This window comes from Varroa jacobsoni, unplaced genomic scaffold (genome assembly GCF_002532875.2).
Source record: "Varroa jacobsoni isolate VJ856 unplaced genomic scaffold, vjacob_1.0 scaffold_734, whole genome shotgun sequence".
NCBI classification, from domain to species: domain Eukaryota; kingdom Metazoa; phylum Arthropoda; class Arachnida; order Mesostigmata; family Varroidae; genus Varroa; species Varroa jacobsoni.
Genome location: NW_019213636.1, coordinates 154,913 through 177,392, shown reverse-complemented (window position 1 = coordinate 177,392; position 22,480 = coordinate 154,913). Strand labels below are relative to the sequence as shown.

Below are 22,480 nucleotides of genomic sequence, written 5' to 3'. Positions count from 1 at the left end.
ATATATATACATGATGTTTAAGAGCGAAGTTTGACAAAAATTACACCACACTGGATGGAGCTCGTACCGTAACGGCGACTTCGAGACTCCAACAAATAGCTCATTTCAACGAGGCAACATCAATAGATCCCTAAATATCAGAGACCAAAACGAAAAGTGCATGTTGGCCACTAAATAATATGTGTCGATCAAATCAGAAGCCCGAAAGATAATGATTTCCAACCTATGATGACTAAACCTATGATGATGATGACTTAACCACCGAACTGAGAATTCCTTGTGACATGCAAATTTTCAATAACTGTGACCTTTTTTAAGCTAAGTTGAGTTTTGTGCTGTGCACGAATTGCTTTCATCATCTTCAAACAATCAAAACTTTTTCGAGACGACAATAAAACTATAGGTAGGGACGGGCCTGCTACCGGTACTCAAAGCCACGTATTATCCCCAAAAAAAGACCTGTAAACGTAAGTGTTGCCCAACGCTTGCTTGATTCGCTACTGATGGGCTCACCTTTCTCAAACCTTCGGTATAACCCGCATCCATTATAAGTTGAATTCAAGCCAGAACAGGTTATTCGGCTGTGGGTACGATTTAAACAATGCTACCACCGGCCCGGGGATGCCCCACCGAAAGCACTCACGCGGAAGTGCAAGTTCCGGTCCGAACCACATTTCTTTGTTTAATCCTAACGTTCTCTATATAGCTATCCAGTGCGACGAACGACGAGAAAGACGCTAAGAATTAGACCGCCTGCAAATTCAGCTGGGCACCCTAGTTCTTTTTTCTATAACATTTCAGAAAGACTAAAAACGATAAATGAGTATTTGAATGGATACATGTTTTTCGGCCTATCGAAATACCTATAGTAGAGACCTTCTTGTCTACTAAAGTATTACTACATAAAAAAAATGCTGTTTTACATCAATCTTACCATCGTTATTATATATTAGAACTATATACTGTGAGCAGATCAAAGTGTCAGCGTATGTGTGCACGTAACACTTTTGAAGCCCCTTCAAACGTACCGTCCTACACAATCCTTGAAGCTGTGCATAGGGGGATGGAGTTTCGTACACGAAATTGTGAAAGCATTACCGTTTCACAAGAAGAAGAGCACGAAGCAACTATGTCCGTTCATCTACGCGAGATTTTCACCTACCAAATCATTTCCCACTGGCAAGACCGTGCGACCGACAAACAGTGCCAGACGGCAATCATCTTGTGAACGGCTATGCTGAGATCTATGTAGGCAGTAAAATGCCAGCTAGACAGACCGTTGTTGGGTATACTTTGTTATCTCGCAATAGAACATTTGCTCATTGTCCTTAAATGCAGAAATATCTTCTGCACACAGAATCAACTATAACCCTCTTCATTTATAGCTGGCTGCTAAAGAAGTACCAAAAGCAAAGCAGACCGTAAACCAAAAAAAGGGAACGAATGCTTCATACAGATCAAGGCCAGGAGATCATACGCATACAAAAGCAGTAATAACATCGGCCTGGTTCGCACAATTCACAGTTCGTGCAACCCATAGCGATTCGTTATAGCATCATACACTGTAAGCCCAATGAAGGAAAAGCGATTCATCTAATTTTCGCTCAAAGAAAGGTGTACATCACGATGAGCCCTTAACACACGACCGTATCCTTCTACAGCGAGTTAGCCCTATTGGTAAATGCACCTCAAGTGTTTGCCGTTGACATAGACCAAAGCAGTGAAATTAAAAGTGTGACGAGACAAAGGCTGTTTCTTCGATTGTGACTTTCGCTTTATGGAAACGGGCCCAAACATTCGGAGAAAAGTATAAGTGCTTAACAACAGTGTGGTATTAGATAAGCGCCGTTGTAGTACGGCCAGTTCCTGTGTAAGCCTGTCTGCATTTTACTCGTCGAGTAGCTCGTTCGTATCGCTCGAATCCTATTTAGGGTTTACGAGGAAGCAGGAACAGTCATCGATCAGACAACAGTGCAAACGACACAAAATGATGGCTGGTAATACTTCTCAAAGCGTCTATATTATTGCCTATTAAATTATAAACAGAACTGAGATGCTGCTAAAATCAGCCTCAAATTCAGAAAATTTTATAGGCGCACTTCAAACGCTTTGCAAGCCGCTGAGATACCAGTTAGCGGTGTGATCGGATGGCTTGCTATATCGATAGTATTGGCAGCACCTATTTGATAACGATGGGCTGGGCTTGACGGCCATCGAAGCGTGATATGTTGCCGGTAAACAGAGCTCACTCAAAGAGGACTTCATAGCGCAGCACTGATACCGACTTCAACAAAAGAATGCAGCCAACGTGCTCACTTTGAGTCGCCGTGAATAGTTAACGAGGACATGTTCGCCCGAGTTAGGGACTCAATTCTGAAACAGCCAACTAAAGACAACGAGCTGTACAAAACTTCAGACGTCTGGATCAGGGCTGGAGCTTAGCAAGCATGCCCTGACTAGTTCAAAAATTTCAACGCCATAAATTGAGATGATCATTAAAGGCCAAGGTAAATAGAAGAGGCAACGCTAATGACGATCGTAACAGCAGCCCTAATAACACTGATATGCAGGATCTACGCGCATGCCTATAATAAGATCACTGTTATCGTACACGGAGCGGTTATTTGACCGAAAATATGTTTTGCAAATTAAGTTAATCAAGCAAAGATGTCGGATAGAATAGATGTGAATAGATATCTATCAGAGGTTTGACGTGACCATTCAAAATAGGATACACTTCAATCAGATATTCAAATGAATGAAGGCTTGCAGCTGCGAAACAGAAGCGTTCTGTTACACTCATCACATAATGTTGATGTAGCGTTCAGCTGAAGTGCTTAGCAACCTTCCACTGACATATTGGAATTTTTGGAGGAACTTGAAGGAAGAAATACTTCGTTACTGCGAATCGTTCTTGTGATGTGTGGCTTCTGCGGATGACTTAAAAGACAGTTCTAGTTATGGCCCCTTTGTACGGGCACATTCATGACGATGGTCGACAGGGAAGGCTTTGCCATTTACACCGCATGAGTTTTTCGTTGCTATTTATTTATTAACCGCCCTCATTTCATAAAGAAAGAATTGAAAACCGGACCAGACTCTAGGAGACGGGCCATCTAACTCTGCCAGTTTTGGTCTAAGCGTAAGTGCCATAGTTTGTGCAGTGCGCTCATAGATAACGTACAAGTTAACATACTTCCTATGCCCTGATTCAATATGTCGGGATTTTGAGCAGTTTTTAGCCAACTTTAGTACATACGATTCGGGCTAGCTGTCGCTCCTGAGGAAGTAATGCTAGAGACGAAAAATGCCCCTAGGTACAATCGGCCGGTCGACCGTTGCGCGGGTTCGAGTCCCGCTGGCCTCTACTTACAGTGAGCAAAGGAATTGAAATACGGGGTTGTGATTCGGATGAGTAGGCACACACGGCGGAAAATGACGATGACGATATTGATGACTAATTTGGATTCAGACAGCTGAAGCAAAGGTTCCAAACGAATGGGCAAAAGAAAGCCCTGAGCTAAAGGAAATTAACGATACAACACTCTGTTCATGGCTAGTTGAAAACTGCAGTCACAAGACACATAGAATACATTGAAATAGTGTTATCTAGCTATATAATAAGCATTTTTTTAGCAAAGTAGAGGTCGATTTTTATTATTGAACGCCTATCGGACGATTTAAGGCACTGAACATGGTCATTGTTTAGCCACAGACGAATCGTCCGGCACGCGGGGTTTCGAGCCGTATTTTCGATCGGTCTGATTGGACTAAATGGCTGTCACTTGTCCTATCGGGTAGTCATCGATGCAATGCACACAACTCACATTAGCGAATCTTCTAGCGTAAGAATAATTTTAACAGGCCGAAGGTTCCGACTAGCTCACCGATGAATGCTCTTCCTCCTTGAGATACGATGCCGATTTAGGTTGGCTACAATGACAAATAGGCGACGCATTACCATTCCAACCCGTGTGTTTAAACTTCCACTACGAGTCGACTGTATTATATACGCCGCCATGTCCACTTCGGACTTTCGACATTACCGGTTGTATTTACCATGCAACAGGCGTAGTAACTCAATCGTAGAAACAAACGTATAGTAGCAGGCGCAAGCACCACGATCGATTTTCGCTCAGCTGGTGAATACAAGTTAAAACCTAATGATTCAAATGGTGACTCAGGAGGGAAGGAATATCCCGCACGATCCTGGTGAAGTGGTTCAATAGAGAGTAGTTTTTCTACAATAGTGATGTAGCACCGTATGCTTTAGTAGCATTACGTTTATCCAGCTGACTTGCTCGAAATGTAGACTCTCTGAAGAGCTAGTATCCTCAGAGCACGGAAGGAGATTGGACGCCTTCGCGTCATAGCGCCCAACTTGAACCATACAGAGCTAGTATTAGATCAAATGGCCACGGGGGCGGTAGTCAAGGCACCCACGCACACATCCCTTACTACTGGGCTTCTCTCATTGCTTGCATCGAACGGTTCTTTTGCAATCGTAACTCCGCTATCAGATTGCGATAATGTCAGACATCATTGGAGTTACGACCATAGTTTCGTTTCAAGTTGTGTGCAAAATAGTGTGCTATATACTGCTGAGATCTCTATCGAACAAACTCTAAAAATCTCTACATGTTGCTAGAGTGTCACTCGCTATACTATCGTGTCCAGTAAACCTCTCTAACCGATGAGGTTCTTTATTTGATAAATTAATACATTAACTCAGTTGTTTTTTCCGCTCTAAGTTTTCTTAGATCGTTAGAGTTTACTCAAGCTATATGTACATCTCATTTCTACCTGTCCTCTGTGCTGAGTTACGTTGAAAGGCCAACCGCGTTTTTGATAATTTCATTATTTTTATACGAACTCCAGATAGGCCTCAAAATAGTTTCACGAATGTCCGCATCTAGCGTAGGAGACTAGAAAACCCACTTAGCTCGCAATCTTCCATGTTGAGTACGGCATTGTAGTATTTCCTGGATATGAGCAATAGCTCTTGGATTACCCATACCGGGTGTGAGGGAATCATCTATCTGACACAGTGTTACTGCCCTGTGCAGGCGATTCTTTTGTCGACCCATGTTGCATTCATTGTATTTGGTATCCCCGACCGATTCGTCTTACTCATCCGTGCGCGATATTTGAAACACGCGAGCGGATAAAATCCGCTTGCTTCTGGTAGCCAGCCCAGTAGCCCAGTAAAGGTCGAGAATACGGGGGACATGAAGCAATAAATCATTTTCGAGGTCCGCTTTCACCGATCATTCTTGCTGATCGTTTGTTATTGAGTGACCTCCAGACACCCAACCAAAACTGCTCTCCTGTTTACGCAAGTATCGTAACTTCATGCTATCTATTGAAGTGCTGGAACGACGGCACGATGCGTGTCACATATCGACTCACGACATCACCACATACTTCAATATTGGATAGTGACATCGTAGTCTACTAAGCTCAAAGAGAGGGTACGACCATTAAAATGTAAACTGCAAACGGTAGCAGACAGGGATGATAGATGTATTGCATCAGTATCGCAGCTGGACCTGAGTACGGGCGGGTGACATATGAACACGATGAAACAATAGAATCACCAATGCGAGCAGCAGTAATTTTGACCCGTATAACTTAGCAAAGACTAACGAACCATGTCTATAATAGACTGGTTAGTCGTTCACAATGTTTACTTCTTGAACCAACCATTCTTCCGCCTTCACCCTCACCTCTGATCGTAGCGTAGCGGCAAAACGGTTTTAACTCGGGAGATATAGTTAGCGACTTTGTTGAGAGGCGGCTGCGTCATAGCAGATAAAAAAAAAATGGCACCAATAAAAGCCAACAGGACCTTCGGGAGTGGGTGATGAAAATGAACCGCAATTAGTTCTCAAGATCAGGCCGTGGTGTACGATGAAGGCGTTATGTTTCGGTATAGTCACAATCGAAGTACCAGCATGGGGCACGGATCTGTTGTGTCTGTGAATATTTGTTAGCCACAGCATCTGACCCGGCTGACACTCGGTTGACTAGTCCACTACGGGTTACGGATTGTAAAGCGTTACCCCGTTTGAGCCAACTCAGCCTGAAACTAACAGATGCGAAATGGACGACAGCGTAACAGATAGCGATATTACAGACTATCTATTATGCAGCCTTGATCGAATCTGAAAAACCGTTTTACTACTGATATCGGCAAAGCTTGATCATAATCATAATTTAGATGTTACCAACGGCGGGCCGCAACCATTTAATAAAAGACGTAATTTTAAAAATAAAATTTGTATACCGTCAAATTCTATTGTTTGATGAAAAGCACACCTCGACGATGGCGATATGTCTGCATGTGAGATCGTGTAACAATTGCCAGTCACGTTACGTCTTCCTATATACGTTCTTGAATAGATCGACAACCTACGCAAACGCGAATGTGACACAGCGCATTGAACTCGCCCGATTTACTATGACGCTTAAGGGTGTATAAAGCATCGTCTACTTGTACGAATGGGGATCATGAGTGGAACATACAGCCAGCGTTAATTTCAACGTCCTTCGTTGCTGCATACTATATTTGTATGTAGATACACAATGATTGAGCAGGACACATAAGGACTAGCATTTTCTATTCATGGCTAGACGACGGAGCTCGACGAGCTGTCCGCTACCCAGACAATGAAATGATCAGTGAAGCCAACTAGAAATGGAAAAATACACCTCACAGACACGAAATTCTACGAAGTCATATGCTTTATTGTTACACATCTAGACAATCATCGTCACGACGACAGGACTAACAATATAGCTAAGACGGTGATGCGCCTGCAGACGCCACTGCCGCGTCCGTTCATCGTTATTTTAGTCTGTGGAAAATCCGGACACTCAGTTTCCTTCTTCGAACGACAGTCTTCAATGAAACTATCCAAGAGAAGTCCATTTGCAGGTCAGAGTCGTTCTGGTAATGGCATTACTACTAGTTCTGTTAGAAGTAATAATCTGTCCTATTCAGAACGTGAGGGTGTTCTATGTATGCTATTGACACGAAGAAGACTAATTGGGGGGTACTAGCGAGGGATACCAAGCCACGAGTAGCTCCACGTTATATGGCCAATGTATGGGACTTTCAAATCCTTCTGACAGGCGGAACCGTTGCAGTCAGAAATTTTATGTGACCACCGATCATTAAATAGTAATAACGATCAATGAAAAACGCTTTTTTTCGCTGGTTCCGACGATATTAATTGCACTGCCTTCGGGGTTAGCCACCAAAGCTGTGGTGTTTAAAGTCATCGCCGGTGACCGCGTCAGCTAACTACACATACATACTCTGTTATGTTTAGAATTAAATGGTGATAGCCAGCAGTAAAGTGCTTCCTTTGCTTTTTAATGCTTCTCATCATATAGTAATATATCGCGTGGTCTATAGCGGGGTATTATAGGTTAGGGTGAACATTACACAAGTAGGACAATTGATACAACAGGCGATCCAGTCAAGTGAGTGTAACTGGCACCGTGCCCGGCCGCGAGCACCGAGGACAAAGGAAACATAAGATATGTCACGACAAAAGATGTCAGATGATGAAAGCCTTGAAGATTTTATTGCAGATCTCCCAGCAACCGCTGTACTGAGGGGGGACCAAGGCCATAAGACGGTGACAGCTCATCATATCTGTCCTGCTTGATGGTAATAGTACAATAGCCTGAAATGATACAAATCACGCCACTGTTGGTCCTTGCCGACCATTTCGAAAGCGCTGCGTACTTTATGTATGATATATTGTCATCTTAACTGACCATTATTAACGAACGCTATTTTCATTGTTATGGTGATATATAATATAGTAACTTGCTTTGTTCAAACAAACTATGCGTTATCTATATAGGACTAAAAGCAGCAGCTACTAATTGTTTCTTATGTAATAATGATCAAAGTGATAAAATTCGTAAACTGTACTTTAATTGTAAATTATTTAGAGAGAAAGGTTCATGAAAGAGTTTTGTAGAAATATGTTAAAAAAAGGAAACTCGATTTAGCTTGGTGGTAGAAAAAGAAAAACGAAGGTCCATCCTTCACTTCTTTCCTACTGTACACTTTATGAACTCTCTCTATAATCGCCTTTGAAACTGTTGTCGTTGGCCACCGATGATCACAGACCAAAGGTGTGCGCCCCTTCATCTAACGGATGCAGAACTAATATCTCGTTATCCTTTAAATCTTTCTTCTACCCTGTATAAAGGACATCCTGCGAGCAGCAGTTTCTGTTCCTCACGCTCGCCTAAAGTTCTGCCTTCATCAAGACAAAGTGAGCTCAAGCTATTCGTTCCGTCTGAATGGCAATCGCCATATAGTAAGAGTAGGCCTGAGTATAGACACAGTCGGCTGGAAGAGACGTTCATTGCTATAGCGTTATAGCCTGAATTCGATTCGATTCTCCAGCACGATCCCATTGTGCACTGCACATGCGAATAACTGGAACTCTGAAGTTGTCTATCGGCAAGCCGCCCTCAGTGGCGCTCTAGTACATTCAACTTCGTGAGGTAGATCCGCTTTGTGCTGTTAGTCAATATTACTGCGGTCCTTTCTACCATGCGCGAGAAGTTCCACACTCTCTTTAGTTCATTCTATGGTAACGCAGTGCAATTTGATATGCGCCCGGTTCCCTTCAGAGCAGAATTTCTAGGCAATGACCGCCTTCGCCACGGCCCTGCGGAACTGAGCCGATACCACACCTCAGGAGGAATTTGTCCGGAGTTGGAGCAGAAATGAACAGACAGCAACGATTGCGAAGCTGATTCGAAGAGTGCCGCACTCTCTTTGTTTCTCATGTAGGTTTCGTTGTCGTTCAACGTCCATCGATTAATCATTCGTTTGTTATTAAGTACAATCAAAGGAAACGTCGCAGAAGTTCGTTCTGAGTCCAACTACCGACTGATTTCGAATGTCACTAGAGGATGACCCTTGTTTCATAACTTCTGGTGCGTTTGGTGGCAAAGATTCATCTTGCTATTGACGCTGAGTATCACTAAATGGTAGATATTGCACTTAGATTATGACACACACTTAGGTTAGGGAAAGGAACATAATTAAAAACAAACATGGGGAAGTCTTTTGTTGGATGTTCTATTATTAGATAGTTTGATAGAAGAATAGGATAGAATCTTTGCATAGTAACCCGCACAGGCGGGCGGCACTTTTAGGTTGTGAAATAGCTAAGAGTAATCAGTACTGAGCTGTCGCAAAGTGAGAGAAAGATGCCTTTGATTATCCATGGAAACCTGTCGACGCCATTCGCCTACTGAAAATATACGGAGAAAATAACGTGACCACTCAAAAGACCAAGTGATCTATTCTGGTGGTACTTAGAACAGGAACATCTCCTTCGGATTTTGTCTGTTGTGCTGCGTTCAGACTGAACCAGCAGAAGAAACCGGCCAAGCCTCTGACAAATTTTCGTAAGCCTCTCTTCATCCTGCATTAACGGCTTATTTAATTACAGCGTCAGTTTGACTGGGCCAATCAAAGCTGCAGTTTCCTTTATCACCTCTATCTACTGGATTTGATTACTTACCTGATTCGATCTCGCCGTACCACAGTAGCAGTGATAGCACCCGGCGCATAAATCGCGCTAGTAGAATCACACAATAACACTATATTGTGATACTATTCAAAATTGGCCACCGCCGACTCAATTTTTGTAGCGGCGTCAATGACCATTCTAAACTCCGTAGAGCGCTTCGTCTGTCTGCCCTCTAGACGAGCGGCCAGCCAGCCAGCCAGCCTGTAGGCAGCAAACTATTGTGACGAAGTTCGCACCCTTATAGGTGACGGAAGGCCTAGCAAGGCTTATGAGCTCGTCGCATTTGCTTTTTGTGTGGCTGCGATGATCAATATCAACTGGCGCCTATAAAATCTGGTCTCAGAACGTATCTTCCCTGAGCAGTTTATGATGGTTTGCGAAGGCTATGCTGGCTTTTAGTCATTCTCCATGCTGGCACCGGTAAGCTCAGTCTACGTGGACGAATCTGGTCATAGGAGGACAGTCTAAAATCGAAACGCATAATGCAGGCCAACGAAGATACTTCAGGCCCTATATGCTACACAGAAGTAGGCACTGCTAGTGTTGAAGAAAGAAGCGACACCATCAAGTCTTTCCGCTATGTTTGTCTCAAATACGTGACCGAGTCAATTAAAGCAGGATCTGGCTTAATCTAAGGGTTAATTCCAGTCTGAGTTTCTTTGAAAATTGGAGATTTTTCCCGATAAAGTAGCAGCAGCGTCCGATTCGGCAGCCAAATCCAAGATCAGCTAAGATGGGTTAAAACTGATGAAATCGACCTCGAATAGCCCTACTCGTACTGCCGACAGGCACTAGTGGACACTTGGACGGACTGTATGAGACTCAATCGGAACGCATGGTAAAAATATAAGCGTTTACGCTGAGACTGATCTGAGGTATTCTGCATTGAAAACACTTGATAGTTCGTTAATACTAATACCACGTAAAGAGTGTTGTTTAGCCATGATTGTAGGTGTGATTGGACTGTTTCGGCATTGGGCAGACTTTTATTTCCAGTATCTCATGCAGTTCTACCTGTAAAATAAGGGAAATTAATTTGATATAAGGTCTTTTTTAAGAAAGTGGAAAACAACATCGGTGACTAATAACCAATACAGTTGTCTAGTTCAGTCATTTTAGCTCAAGCTCAGAAGTTGGGACGGTTAAAATCATGGTGATTTACTAACTTATTTTTCAACTCGGTAACTTAAAATTGGCGTAGGAGCCTGACCAAGGCGAAACAAGGCCGGATGTGATAATCGTCTCAAAAAACTAGATTTTCTCCCATACGTATCGTGCTACAACCATATAATAGTTTGATCACCCTAAATGAAAAAAACTAAGCCCATTCAAAATTGAGCTTGAAACTCAATGATCTAACAAAACACATCGCTCAATCTCACGATAGTCGTACTGAAATAGTACAACCTATATCTGGCAGCACCACATCCCTAGCTCAACTGTAAAGATGGCAAGTTCAAAGCTTCTACCGTAAATGACCGTATACGAGTTTAGCGCCTGAAAAATATCTAATCGCAATGTCATTGTTGAAGGCAGCAAGCGTAATCGCTAGGACAAAGGACACATCCATTGAAGAAAACACCATATCGCCATTTTTGACCGCACGCCTCTCACATTTACCGCTTAATATGTCCGCGCTCAATTTCGGAGACTCGAACCGAAGACCTCTCTTTCCCTAGAATAGATGCGTGTTCATCGTACGATATATAATTAAAATAATACAAGCGTTGACGCTCTTTCAATGTTCTCAATAAACACCGATAGGTAGGGTCAGGCAAGCGTAAACACTAAGGAAGGGCCATCTTAAAATTGTCGTAACAGAACTGCGAATGAACAAAACCACCGTTGGATCTCTTAAAACAAGGGCATAAAGCCGCCATCAGCGTCTTCGTCATAATTCGTCTGTGTCTGTAAATGTGTATACGATGTCTTCGCGACAATGCCCACCCAATATCCGCAGACATATATCCGTATCTGAACTATGTATTAGCAATATTCCGCTGCTCAAGCAGCCATATAAGTGGGACATAGCACGAGAGAGAGAGAGAGAGAGAAAGTGATCTCAGCTTCGCTCTAACACGGCCCCATATAATGAAGATATAAAAATAGTTGCACCATACAATAAATGTCCGCAGGTGCCGCCTATGTTACATCAGTGTAACGGGCCGACGTCTTGGAATTATTGAGAAAATGGCGTTGATACAAAACTACGGTATAGAGATAGGGCGCCACTAAAAAAAGATTGGAAGGCAACAAAAATATCTTCGCTGGTCGTCTTTTTTCTACTTGTGCCACAACTTTACGATCATGACCTCCTAGCGGCCGCGATAGAAAGCATAGGACAATCTAGAGCGACGAACGACGACATCCACTATTTAACGATAGCGACGGATTTCATTGTGATGCTGTCGTATCCATACAACCAGAGGAAAACAGACGTATTTGTTCTGTCTTGTCCCGAGCTTGTTGTTGTTGTTGTTATTGTTGTTGTTATTATTATTGTGGCAGAGTATGGTGGCAGTCTGGCAGTTCTGATCCTGTGCCTAACGCACAAGCAAGCACAGGAGAATGTGCAGTCACCCAGTTACTGGCCCATTTCATTTACATATTTCTATTGTTGTTATTTTCGTTGTAAGGCTAAACGAACTGCTGTAGCCTTTAGTGCTACCGGATATGTCTGCATAGGGAGCCTAAACTGACATTTTATACAGATTATATGAATAGTCTATTCAATTTAATGCAGAACCGCATTCAGTTGTGAGCGTTCCGCTAGTATCGCAGTTTCCTTCCCAGATTTACTTTTAAAGACGTATTTTATTCATATCTATAGTGAGTAATGTGGATAATCACTTTGCAGATATTCAGAGTATTTCTGACTCTTAAATATCAGATCGAGAGTCTCTTAATATATATATAAGTGGCACTTGCAAGTATGTTGAGCAGGAAATCATATCGTTATGGATTATGTAGTTAGCCCGAAGCATGGCTACGCTGATCGGAAGCCACACCAATTATATTTAGTCACTAGCCGATACACAGCCATGGATGATGGCGTCCTAAATATATTGCCATTTAAGGCGTTCATTATTAATCGTTTCGAGTACTTCCTTAGCTCCGTCTCTCGTCTAATGACAAACAACGGTGACTGCTCCCTAATAAATTCACAGACTAGAAAATAGACAAAGTACGCGTCGCGGTCCTTGAATAGACGGGCTATGGACCTAGCCAAAGAGACCTGATCCAAGAACTATGTGTATGCCTAAATCTTCAATTATATGTCAAAAGATCACATCACAAGCAACAGTTCTAAACAACGATAGTAAGGTCCAGCGCTCATGGCGGCACATCTCTTCGAGTGCTGTCGGATTAGCGTCACAACGTCGTCTTATTTAACAGGGTTTCCTCATCGGTCCCAGCTCGATGTCGATTTCCCAAGCGTCAACACCGACGCCATGCGCATAATCATCGTCATCGCTCTTCTCGTCATCATGGACTGACCCCACTGCCGGCGTCAGGCCTGGCCTTTCGATCGGTCCTGCCAGCAAGCACGCCCGCGAACAACAAGAGCCTGCGGTCGTTCGGTGGGAGTAGCCACACAGAAGCCGCACGCCTGACAGAACGGCTCAATCCAAGGGTCTTATACGTTACAGCGTTTATGAGTAGTGGGCTCAAAATAAAATGCGTATAGATAGTCTGGATTTTAATTAAAAAGGTCAATTTTGCTTTTGTCTACCTCAGTCAGCGTCAGCACGTAATATTAGTATTAAACTAACTTCTCAAGGAAGGGAAGCTCAACTGTATATTAATGATAGAACTAAGCGAAGAATTCAAACCAGTAAAAGCCAAACGGTCGTCACAAAATAGGACCTATATTACGGTATGATCAGCTGTTGTCTTATGGCTCCTGTGTGATATCGTGTGATTAACTAGCCAAAGTCAAGTCAATCCATTTCTATACTACGGCCACAGACAAACACTGAATAACACTTTCCTTCCTTGAATTGAAATCTTTTGTTTTTTCAACAAAATTTAGTACTCATTCATTATTTTAATAATTAAAGTAGTTTACTATCGTAGTTGAGTAGATTGACTAAATCCAACAGTGTTGCCCTGCTATTTCAAGCTTCCGTTAATATATATACATAACTTTCGGGACAAATCTGGCTGTTATTTTAATGGAAGACCGCGTTCAGACGAAAAAACACAGGACAACCCAATTTAAGTAGTCTTATGCTAAAAAAACGTACGTAAAAGTTTCTGGTGCAGATCTAATATGCTACGTTGCACGTAACCTTCGTCTAACTCTTACGTGCGCAAAATTAAGGCGTACAATAGGCAATCTAGTTGAAGAAGGTCAAACACCGTTCCAACGCCCCACACATCCCGATAGCTATATATCTTATCAGCAGCTTCACGAACTCACGATGCCGATTAGATGCACCTAAAGTGGGGCCTTTGTCTTCAGCTACAATCTGCTCACGTCACAGTACAAGACCGTCATGCTGTTCGTAAATTCGGGCGCTTTGTTCGCCTGGCAAAGGTCTACGCCCGTGTCTCACTTGGAAGTGGGAAGCACACTGTCGTCATGATTTAGTTCGCCGTATATTTACGTCTACGTACGAATCCAAGTAAGCAGTGAAAAGTTCGCAGCGGCAGTGAAATAGAATGACCTATGCCTATACAGGACGAGTTCAGAGTTCCTGACACACGATCCATGGAGAGGAAAAAGCCTGAGCACTACAAATCAGCATAGATGCAATACGCGTCCATGCTATATTACGTATATAATAATCAGCGTAGAAATGTGGACACGATCATTCAATATAGGGTCGTTTCGGTGTTCGGCAAATTATATAATGATTTTTACGTTAGTAAATTCAATTATTAAACTAATAAATAGTGTCTTGATGAAACTGGTGATCGGTTTCAGTTTACGCCGAAAGATACATACCTTTCGTGTCTTTGCCCTTAAGGGGCGGACAGCTAAATCTCGTCTCCTTAAAGTAATCGGTATCCAGAAGAGGGGCAAAGTCGTCAGTCGGCAGGTCGAGCACAAAACTCAAATGCATACGCACATAGTCCAAATATATTTTATGGTTTTGATATTTAAACAATGTAAGGACCTCCGACTTGTCCGAGCTGGGCAGCTCGACAAGGTGACGTAGTCTCTTGAGGGACATATCGTGTACGAACGACACCGTCCCGCTGTAAACGTTCTAAATCGCGCTTTGGGCGGCGATTTGGTAGCCGTGAGCCCGATACTAACAACCGCACCTCCGAGTTCCGACGCAAACAAAAACCAACCACCACAAGAGCAGAAATCACAATGGTATTCTTACAGTAAACACCACAATCGAACGACAGCACAGCGATCCGTCCACCCAAGATTGCTCCTCCTGACCCTGTCAGCTCTACGAGTATACGGCTGTACAGTCACGTAGATACGAAATCCACTGGACCTTTACCCACGCACCACCAACGCGGCGTTTTTTTCTGACTAACCAATCGCCGAGACAGGGAGAGCCAGCTCGAATCAACGCTCGCGTCATGAGAGAGGGCCGCATGGGAAGGGGACGATACCCTGGGAGAGGGAAAGTTGAAAGGCGCAATTCTAAAGGAGCAGGAGAACGCAACGGGTCAGTGGACGATAGAGCTACGGTATAGGAATTGGTTAAAATAATCAACTACAGAAAGACAAGCGTCATCCTCGAGTTGGATTCAGAGGTGAACGAGTGAATACACGGTTTCGCATTTGCTTGAACAACCGAATCGTACTTAAACCTTATTCGGAAGTTTCGCTCGTTTGCTTCCTTTTTCGGCATCGCCAATACCCGTATCGCCGTTAGTCTACTTGAAATTAACCGCACTATCCCAGCTCTTAGGGAATACGTACAGATAGATCTATGCACTGATAGAGGGTACACTTAAAAGTAAACCTTCTTGCGCTAAGTACTATGGAACTATAAAAAACAGCATCCTCATAGTTATAAAATATATATTACATTACATTTATTTTCTGTTAGAACTGCCACAAAAACGACTACGCCTTCTTCGACAGCGAAAACTCCGAACAATCGCCTTTTGTGCATAAGCGAATTCTCTCATTGTCATTTCGATAACTCTCACTGATCTTGGCTATCTGCCATTCTGGTTGCATTGTTATTAGGTAAGGCTTATAAGGGGAAATTGTTCATGTACGAAATAGTCGGAACTCTGTGTAGGTGGATAGTTCGAAGACAACTATTATACGATGTAGTTAGTGGCTCTATGATTGTTACTGATCTGGGCGGCACGTACAATGCTATAATGGTTCAATAGCGTTAAGAACAATGCACAGAGGATTGCACAGAGATTAGGTTCCTTTTTTTCAGCACACGTGTTGACTAGCAAGGATAACTCTGTTTCCTCCCCCTAAAAGAGACGATGATAATGCTAATGAAATTCGGATTCAAAGTACTACAGTGACACACGATTGATTTTAAAGACGTGCTTATATGTTATGTTTTGATTATAGAACAGACAATTGGTGGAACGCATCACTGCGCGCTTACAGCCTTCCCTCGGATCGGAGAGAAGGGGAAGGCCGTTCGATATAATAACACAAAGCGAATTGCACGACTGCATATCGTACGCATCCTATTATTGTTCGTGTGTTGAAGACTTTAACGGGATAGGCAATAGTTGGTACATAGGCAATACAAGACGATCTAGTGGTAAGCAATAAATATATAAGGCTATCTATGGCACCATAGCTAGAGCGCCTCCTCCGTGAATGACGAACTCGTTCACTAAATTCTACCTGGCTCAGACGGGTCACTGCTTCTGCACCGAAGTAGTATCTCCGTTCGATAAACGACGTCGGTCTTCCGGAACAACGAACGTCCTTTTTCAGATGTTAGGGATGAAACAACGTCGATGCGATACAGTCGTATTATTTATTTAGCTCAGTTCTGGCCAACTGAAGCCCTTTGCTATTGTAGAACCTCGGAGCAAATTGACTATCGCCCAGTTATAGTATGTACAACAAATGTGCATTAACGCAGTGTTTCTGTGAGCCGAGTCTTGTCTACCACTACTTGAATATCGATCAGTTTTTAGTTTTGGTTACAGTAGAAGGCTTCATTGCTGCAAGCTGAAATACATCTTAGAATAGTGAAAGTTTTCCAACGCGAGGACAGGTAATTAAATGAGTTGGTTGTTAGTATAAAGACTGTCGGAGGTGGACGAAATGGCGACAGCGGGTTCGAGCGTGTCGCGGTTGCCTTTTCGTCTCATCGAGGGATATTTGCTTTGCGCGGTGTAGCCTCTCGGATTCTACCAGCCGTTCTGGACATTTTTTTGCGAGTCGCTATGAGAGGTTTCTGTTAATCGCGTACTGCCAGCCGGCTGGTTTCGTGAAGTAAGAAGAATTTCCTCCTGTCGGTGGTAGTCGATGAGTTCTGACACTGTGTTAAACGTCTAGAATAAATGAAGTGAAAATAGATTTAGAGGACGGTACAGTTTGTCTTCAAACATTTGGACATACGATATGCCCGCTCAACTACATCCTTATATGTATGAAATATGTAGCTGATGGCTTTACGGGCATGCAATCAATTAACTTTGTGTGGCCACTGGGGCAGTTGATTAGGTTACCTTTTCTCGAGGTTTTGCAGAGCCTAGCGCGAACATGCCATCCGGCCTCTTTCGGATATTTAAGTGGAAGATGCGCCCTTCATGAAGAAGGCTTAGAGTAAACGGGTTCGATGGTCCTCCGCGTCGGGATATTCGGACCAAGAAGCAGCCCTGTTCGCCCACTTCTTTGAGAATTCGGTCGACGTCCTCACGTTCCACATCGTGGAACCAGGGGTAAACCGAAAGGCCATGCAATAACTTTTCCTGCACCGAAATCAGTCGTCTGAATTTAGGCTCGATAAATATTTTTAGACGCTGAGCAGTCTAAGTGTACTAGGAGGTACGGCAACATTTTGGCTCGAAATATCACGGGCGGAATTCACTAATATTGCTCTTGCCAGGCGTTTTGTATTCATAGTTTATACTCATACCAATGTCACCTAACATTTTACGTAGCAGTTTATGGGCTATCATCTATTCTGATCCGACTGAAACAAAGCAGAAAATGAATGACTGAAGAAACAAGCCTATGTATGTGCCCGTTTCTACTATACATTGTCAGTGAAAGTCATCTGCTCTTATGCCATTCAGCCCACTACGATACTTACGTTCGGCTCAAAGTCGACGTCTGCATAAACATTTTCGCCAGTCGGTACCGGTGGAAGGGGCCGATTAATCAGTGAGCTCACTACACGCATCAGAAGCAATACATCGAACGTGTCAGAATATTTTCATCTAAGTTGTCTATATATAAATGATCAATTGTGACAAATAGCTTTTCATGGAGGATTTCCAGCAGGGTATGCTTAACAACGTACTATGTAGTCGGATGACAGCCAGCTAAATAAAGCTTGCTATTAAGAAATTGAGAAATTCGAGGCACTTTTTTCCAAAAATCGTCAAGCACGAGGCAACAAATTCGTCAGGAAAGGAAGCAAAGCCATATTAGTCAAGGATAACAATGCATAATGGGGAGACGTATACATTTCTATGAAAAGAATTACACAGAGTGTACAGGCTAAAGCACGTTATAGAGAAAACAAAATACATGCACTTTGGCGCCATAAAGAGCACACGTTCTAATAAGCCAAATACGATTAAAATACTAGGTTTCCATTAAATTTTCATTATACATTTCGGAATACTGCTTCGTTACACAGCCTGTCTGCCGTTGTCCGCGTACACAGTCACGAATCGCTATCGTCCGTTAGCCTTACAGCTAAATCTAGCTTTCCGAGTAAATGCATCATCGAACACGAGGCTGCTACGCTCCTCTATGAATACCATCATGTTAGTTCGATTTGTTAGAAATAGTCGCATTTCACGTTAACATCGGTTCGCTATTACTCACAACTAACGCTGTCATAGTTTTTTTCTGACACAAAGGGTGCTGGCGTAGCACGGTGAAGCGACGGCGTCGAAGGTGAAGATGGGATTCCAGTCGAGGTTGAACAGCAATTCGATGCACCTTTGAGTGGTTTGTGGGCCTTCGGTCGAGGTGGTGCCGGAAGAGATCCGAGAACGCTGCAGTTCTGTCGCGGTAGAAGTGGAGGCTTAGGCGCGGCGGGCAGGTGCAGTCCTTCTGTAAGAGATTCATATAAAGCAGGACAGTGGTGGCAACTGGGCACCCAGCATATGCGGAACGCGTTTTTGCAATGACTGCCAGCCCGATGCAGGTCATTCCTTATGAACTTGCTTGCCATTAATAGCATCGTAGCTGTCTGAGGAGAAACCGACTTCCCCAGAGGGGCTTGTTGTGATGAACAGAATGGGGAACAGTGAACATCTTAGGATAAAAGTCTTTGAACGAAATACGTTAAAGGACGTCGAGATGATCGCGGCGTGGTGGAATCATCGCTCGAACAATATGCACGTAAGGCAACCAAGAACTGGGCTGACGGGTCCGAGCTGGCGGCTGAATGCCACCATCTTTCGACGTCAGTTCAGCAGTATGGCAAAAGTGTCGGTCGGGGACAAGGGAACTCTGATGGGAACGTCGTACGGAACGTCTTTACAATTTTCTATATTCAGGAGGTTCCATACTGTGATATTCTGGACATCCTTTTTATTTTCATAGACGTGTTCACCTTCCAGTAGAGTGTCAGTATCGGAGACTATTTCGTGCTTTTCCGCGAATTTTAAATTTCAAGCACAACACCAACCAACAAGTGTCTCCAGAGTTATTAAACTCACGTTACGGCAAAAGCCGTACGCGCTGCCGGCACGATCGAGCAATACATGCACGTTTCTAAAGCACGCGACTGCATCGAACTTAGAGGATGATGTGATAAAGTTAAAGGATCTAACGAATATTTTTGCCGACTAACTTTAGGGATAGGTGAGTTTACTAAGATTCGAAACTGAACGCAGACGTGCAATTCGTCTCCTTTTGAAAGCGGTTATCAGTCGTCTCAAGCAACGCTTAACGGGAGCAGTTCCAGGTGTGAAATTCCAAATATTTAATTGGATACCAAATAAACTAGGTTAGCACTAACAGCAGCGGCAGGCGTGAAAAAAACAACAGATTTGAGTGATAGGAGAATTGCTAAAAGTCCATGTCACATTAACGGACGCTACAGGCGACCAAGAGGTGTTTCGGTAACGGCGTTTACCGCCGTTAGCACAAAAACACGCACGCACGCACGCACAGCTCATTAGTGGGTACTACTTAACTGTCTAATACGTTGCGATGCGACACCCAGAAAAGATCAGAGGGAATGGTACATTAACTAAACGAAGGAAGAATAACAAGAAATTAATTGTAAAGCTATAACAAAAAAGCATCACGAGGTGGTTTAGAGACGACCTGAACAACACAAACAAGGACAGACAGGGGGCGTGTTAAGACTTCAATTAAAAGGAAAGGTAAACTGCGCAAAGGGGGGAGGAAAGGGCATACAGCTGGCTGGCGTAAATGCGATGCACAGGACGACAAAGAGGTTAGAGTTACGGGAATGGGCTTCACTGTTATATGTGAATAGACTGACATGCGTGATCAAGATATGGACGTATTTGGCCACATGCAGACCTGCAGATAAATATAGATGTGTATATATTTGAATAAGAATCAGGTGGCAGCGAATGTGTACAACGCATAACGGACTCGATACGATGAGTATCAACAAATACATGGTCTACGAAAATACGGTCAGTTTCTTGGTCTTTATCTCGCACCCATATTTAACAAGTCGCCAATAGCGCCAAAGCCGCATGGTACTCCAACTAACTAATGGCTAACTGCATTTACGTCCTAAAACAGCTCTAAAAAAAAGGCACCTACATATAATAACGTTTACTATAATTTAACGCGTTTTATAAGTTCGATTATCAACATATCGATCAGGAATTGTTATTATATGTTGCAACCATGTTAGTCATGATGAGAATTTTTGATCGATATCGTTCAAAAGTAACGCCCTATTCGGGTGAATGGCAAACATAAACCCTTCACACTGGGTGTTAATGGAAGCTATTGACCAAGCAATTCTACATCATCGGCATATTTATGTAGATATATATATATATATATATATATGTATGTAGTATAAAAAGGATGCATGCAAGTTGGCAAAAATACTAAACTACAACAGCAGGGCGTTTGTATTCATGGATAGTAGTATATGAAACCAGAGCTTGTACCTTACGAAAGGCTAGCTGCGAATGAGTTCCTTAACAAGGCTGCCATTTATTATAGTGTAAATGTTTATTCTGACAACAATGACTTGAACACTGTTAACAGGTATCTACTGACAGGCAACCAACGAAAGCTTTGTTGTATATAAACAATGTTGTAAATACCGTATAATGCTCATTTCGTTTATGGGCGTCTGTGATATGATTAGTATCACTATCGTTGTTACTGGCTCAATAACAGTCGTATCGTTTGTTACCACATCAGTACAACGTTATGATTCTCATTAATATTCCACCATTCTAGAGGTTGTATGTATACCTTGCCAAGGGGTTAGGTGACTCATGCCTGAAGGCATACTCGTGCGAGGTCGGCCTTCACGCGGGCTAGCAGAATCGGTTAGATTGCTTTGGTAGGTGAGGTTTCTATCGTATTTAGTGAGCGAATCGTTGTTTGCCGAATCTGAGCTAGATTTCAACTTCGACTTTGAGCCTTCCCAACGCCGTATAGCGGCCGCCACCGAAAGTATACTATTGTTAATAGTGTAACCATTACCTTCATGCACGACTTCGTACATTTCCTCGCGATGCTCGATCTGCTCATAGGTCGCTGTAATACACACAAAATTCATACAGGAAATTAATTAAACGAATATTGGTTTATATGCATGCTGGATGTTGCACTTTCTACAAGTTCTGCCGTATTGCGTTTCTACAAGAGATCGTAGAAACGCAATACGGCACTGTTACTACACACAGCTTCACCCTTTTCATGTTTTTCGCGCCGTCAGCAGTAAAGAATATTTTCCGGTCATAATCATACATACGTTAGAATAGAACAAATTAAGTGATGGAAGGCTAATTCAAAAATAATGAGCGTTCTATATGGAGAAATCTTGTTATTGGGATATTCAATTTTCCTTCGCACTGTTGCTTATGCTGGTGACCTGACGCCCTGTCGTTCTTAGGCCAGCAAAAACAACGCTTGCTATTGCTATGGAACTGATGTTTGTTCTTTTTTTATTCGTTTGTTTGTTGGCCTGGGATTGGTATAGATTACATCGGTAAAGCATTTGGGCCAGCGGAATAGTTGCGACCAGTTATGCGAACTCTTTGATAACCTAAATATCGTAAAAACACAGGCGCTTGATGGTTGCTGAAACGCTTTAGCTATTTTTCATTGAATTAATTACACTTACAATCGAAAAATAATGGACGATATTAAAAAGTCGATATAACTTTTTGTGAACTTGTAAGAAAGTCATATTCGAATTAGAAGCAGAAACCAAAGAAAATGCTTCTTGAGATATTTGAATAGCGTGGAACATGAGCAACCATATTTGCGAGTTACAGACTTTTTGTAGGTCGGGCAAATCCTGACTAGCGGAGCCGTCATCAGGCCCGAGGCCTAAGCAATGTTAACTCGTCTCTGTGTAACGTAACGTTAGCAATGCTAGGTTACGTAATGTTTCAACTGGCTTGCAAAAGTAATTACTTTAAAAATCAATAGCATGTTAACGCATCGAGACATAAGTGAAGTGATCTAATGAATTATAGCTGCTGACCTTTTGGGGCGTGTTGTTTTAAATTTACTACTTAACAGCAGCTGCTTTCTGCTCGTATATCCGCATTAGTAACTTTCTTGTATAGGTAAGCACTGTACA

At 42.8% G+C, this 22,480-nt stretch overlaps 2 protein-coding genes across 5 annotated transcripts in view; both read right to left on the bottom strand.

Moving 5' to 3' along the window:
* Nucleotides 1-15,059, bottom strand: part of RhoGAP54D (Rho GTPase activating protein at 54D) — a 46,537-nt gene extending 31,478 nt beyond the window's left edge. For both annotated transcript variants that reach the window (XM_022837922.2, XM_022837923.2), the window contains exon 1: nt 14,524-15,059. In XM_022837922.2, coding sequence (XP_022693657.1) covers nt 14,524-14,752 — 229 coding nt within the window. In that variant the 5' untranslated portion in view covers nt 14,753-15,059. The remainder of the gene's footprint in view (nt 1-14,523) is intronic.
* A 491-nt stretch (nt 15,060-15,550) lies between these two features.
* Nucleotides 15,551-22,480, bottom strand: part of LOC111263103 (uncharacterized) — a 123,536-nt gene continuing 116,606 nt past the window's right edge. For 2 of the 3 annotated variants that reach the window (XM_022837915.2, XM_022837914.2), the window contains exons 9-13: nt 21,373-21,426; nt 18,538-18,768; nt 17,795-17,874; nt 17,208-17,450; nt 15,551-17,030 (exon numbers count right to left, since the gene is read on the bottom strand). In XM_022837915.2, the coding sequence (XP_022693650.1) occupies nt 16,887-17,030; nt 17,208-17,450; nt 17,795-17,874; nt 18,538-18,768; nt 21,373-21,426 (752 nt within the window). In that variant the 3' untranslated portion in view covers nt 15,551-16,886. The remainder of the gene's footprint in view (nt 17,031-17,207; nt 17,451-17,794; nt 17,875-18,537; nt 18,769-21,372; nt 21,427-22,480) is intronic. The other variant, XM_022837917.2, reaches the window with a different exon arrangement.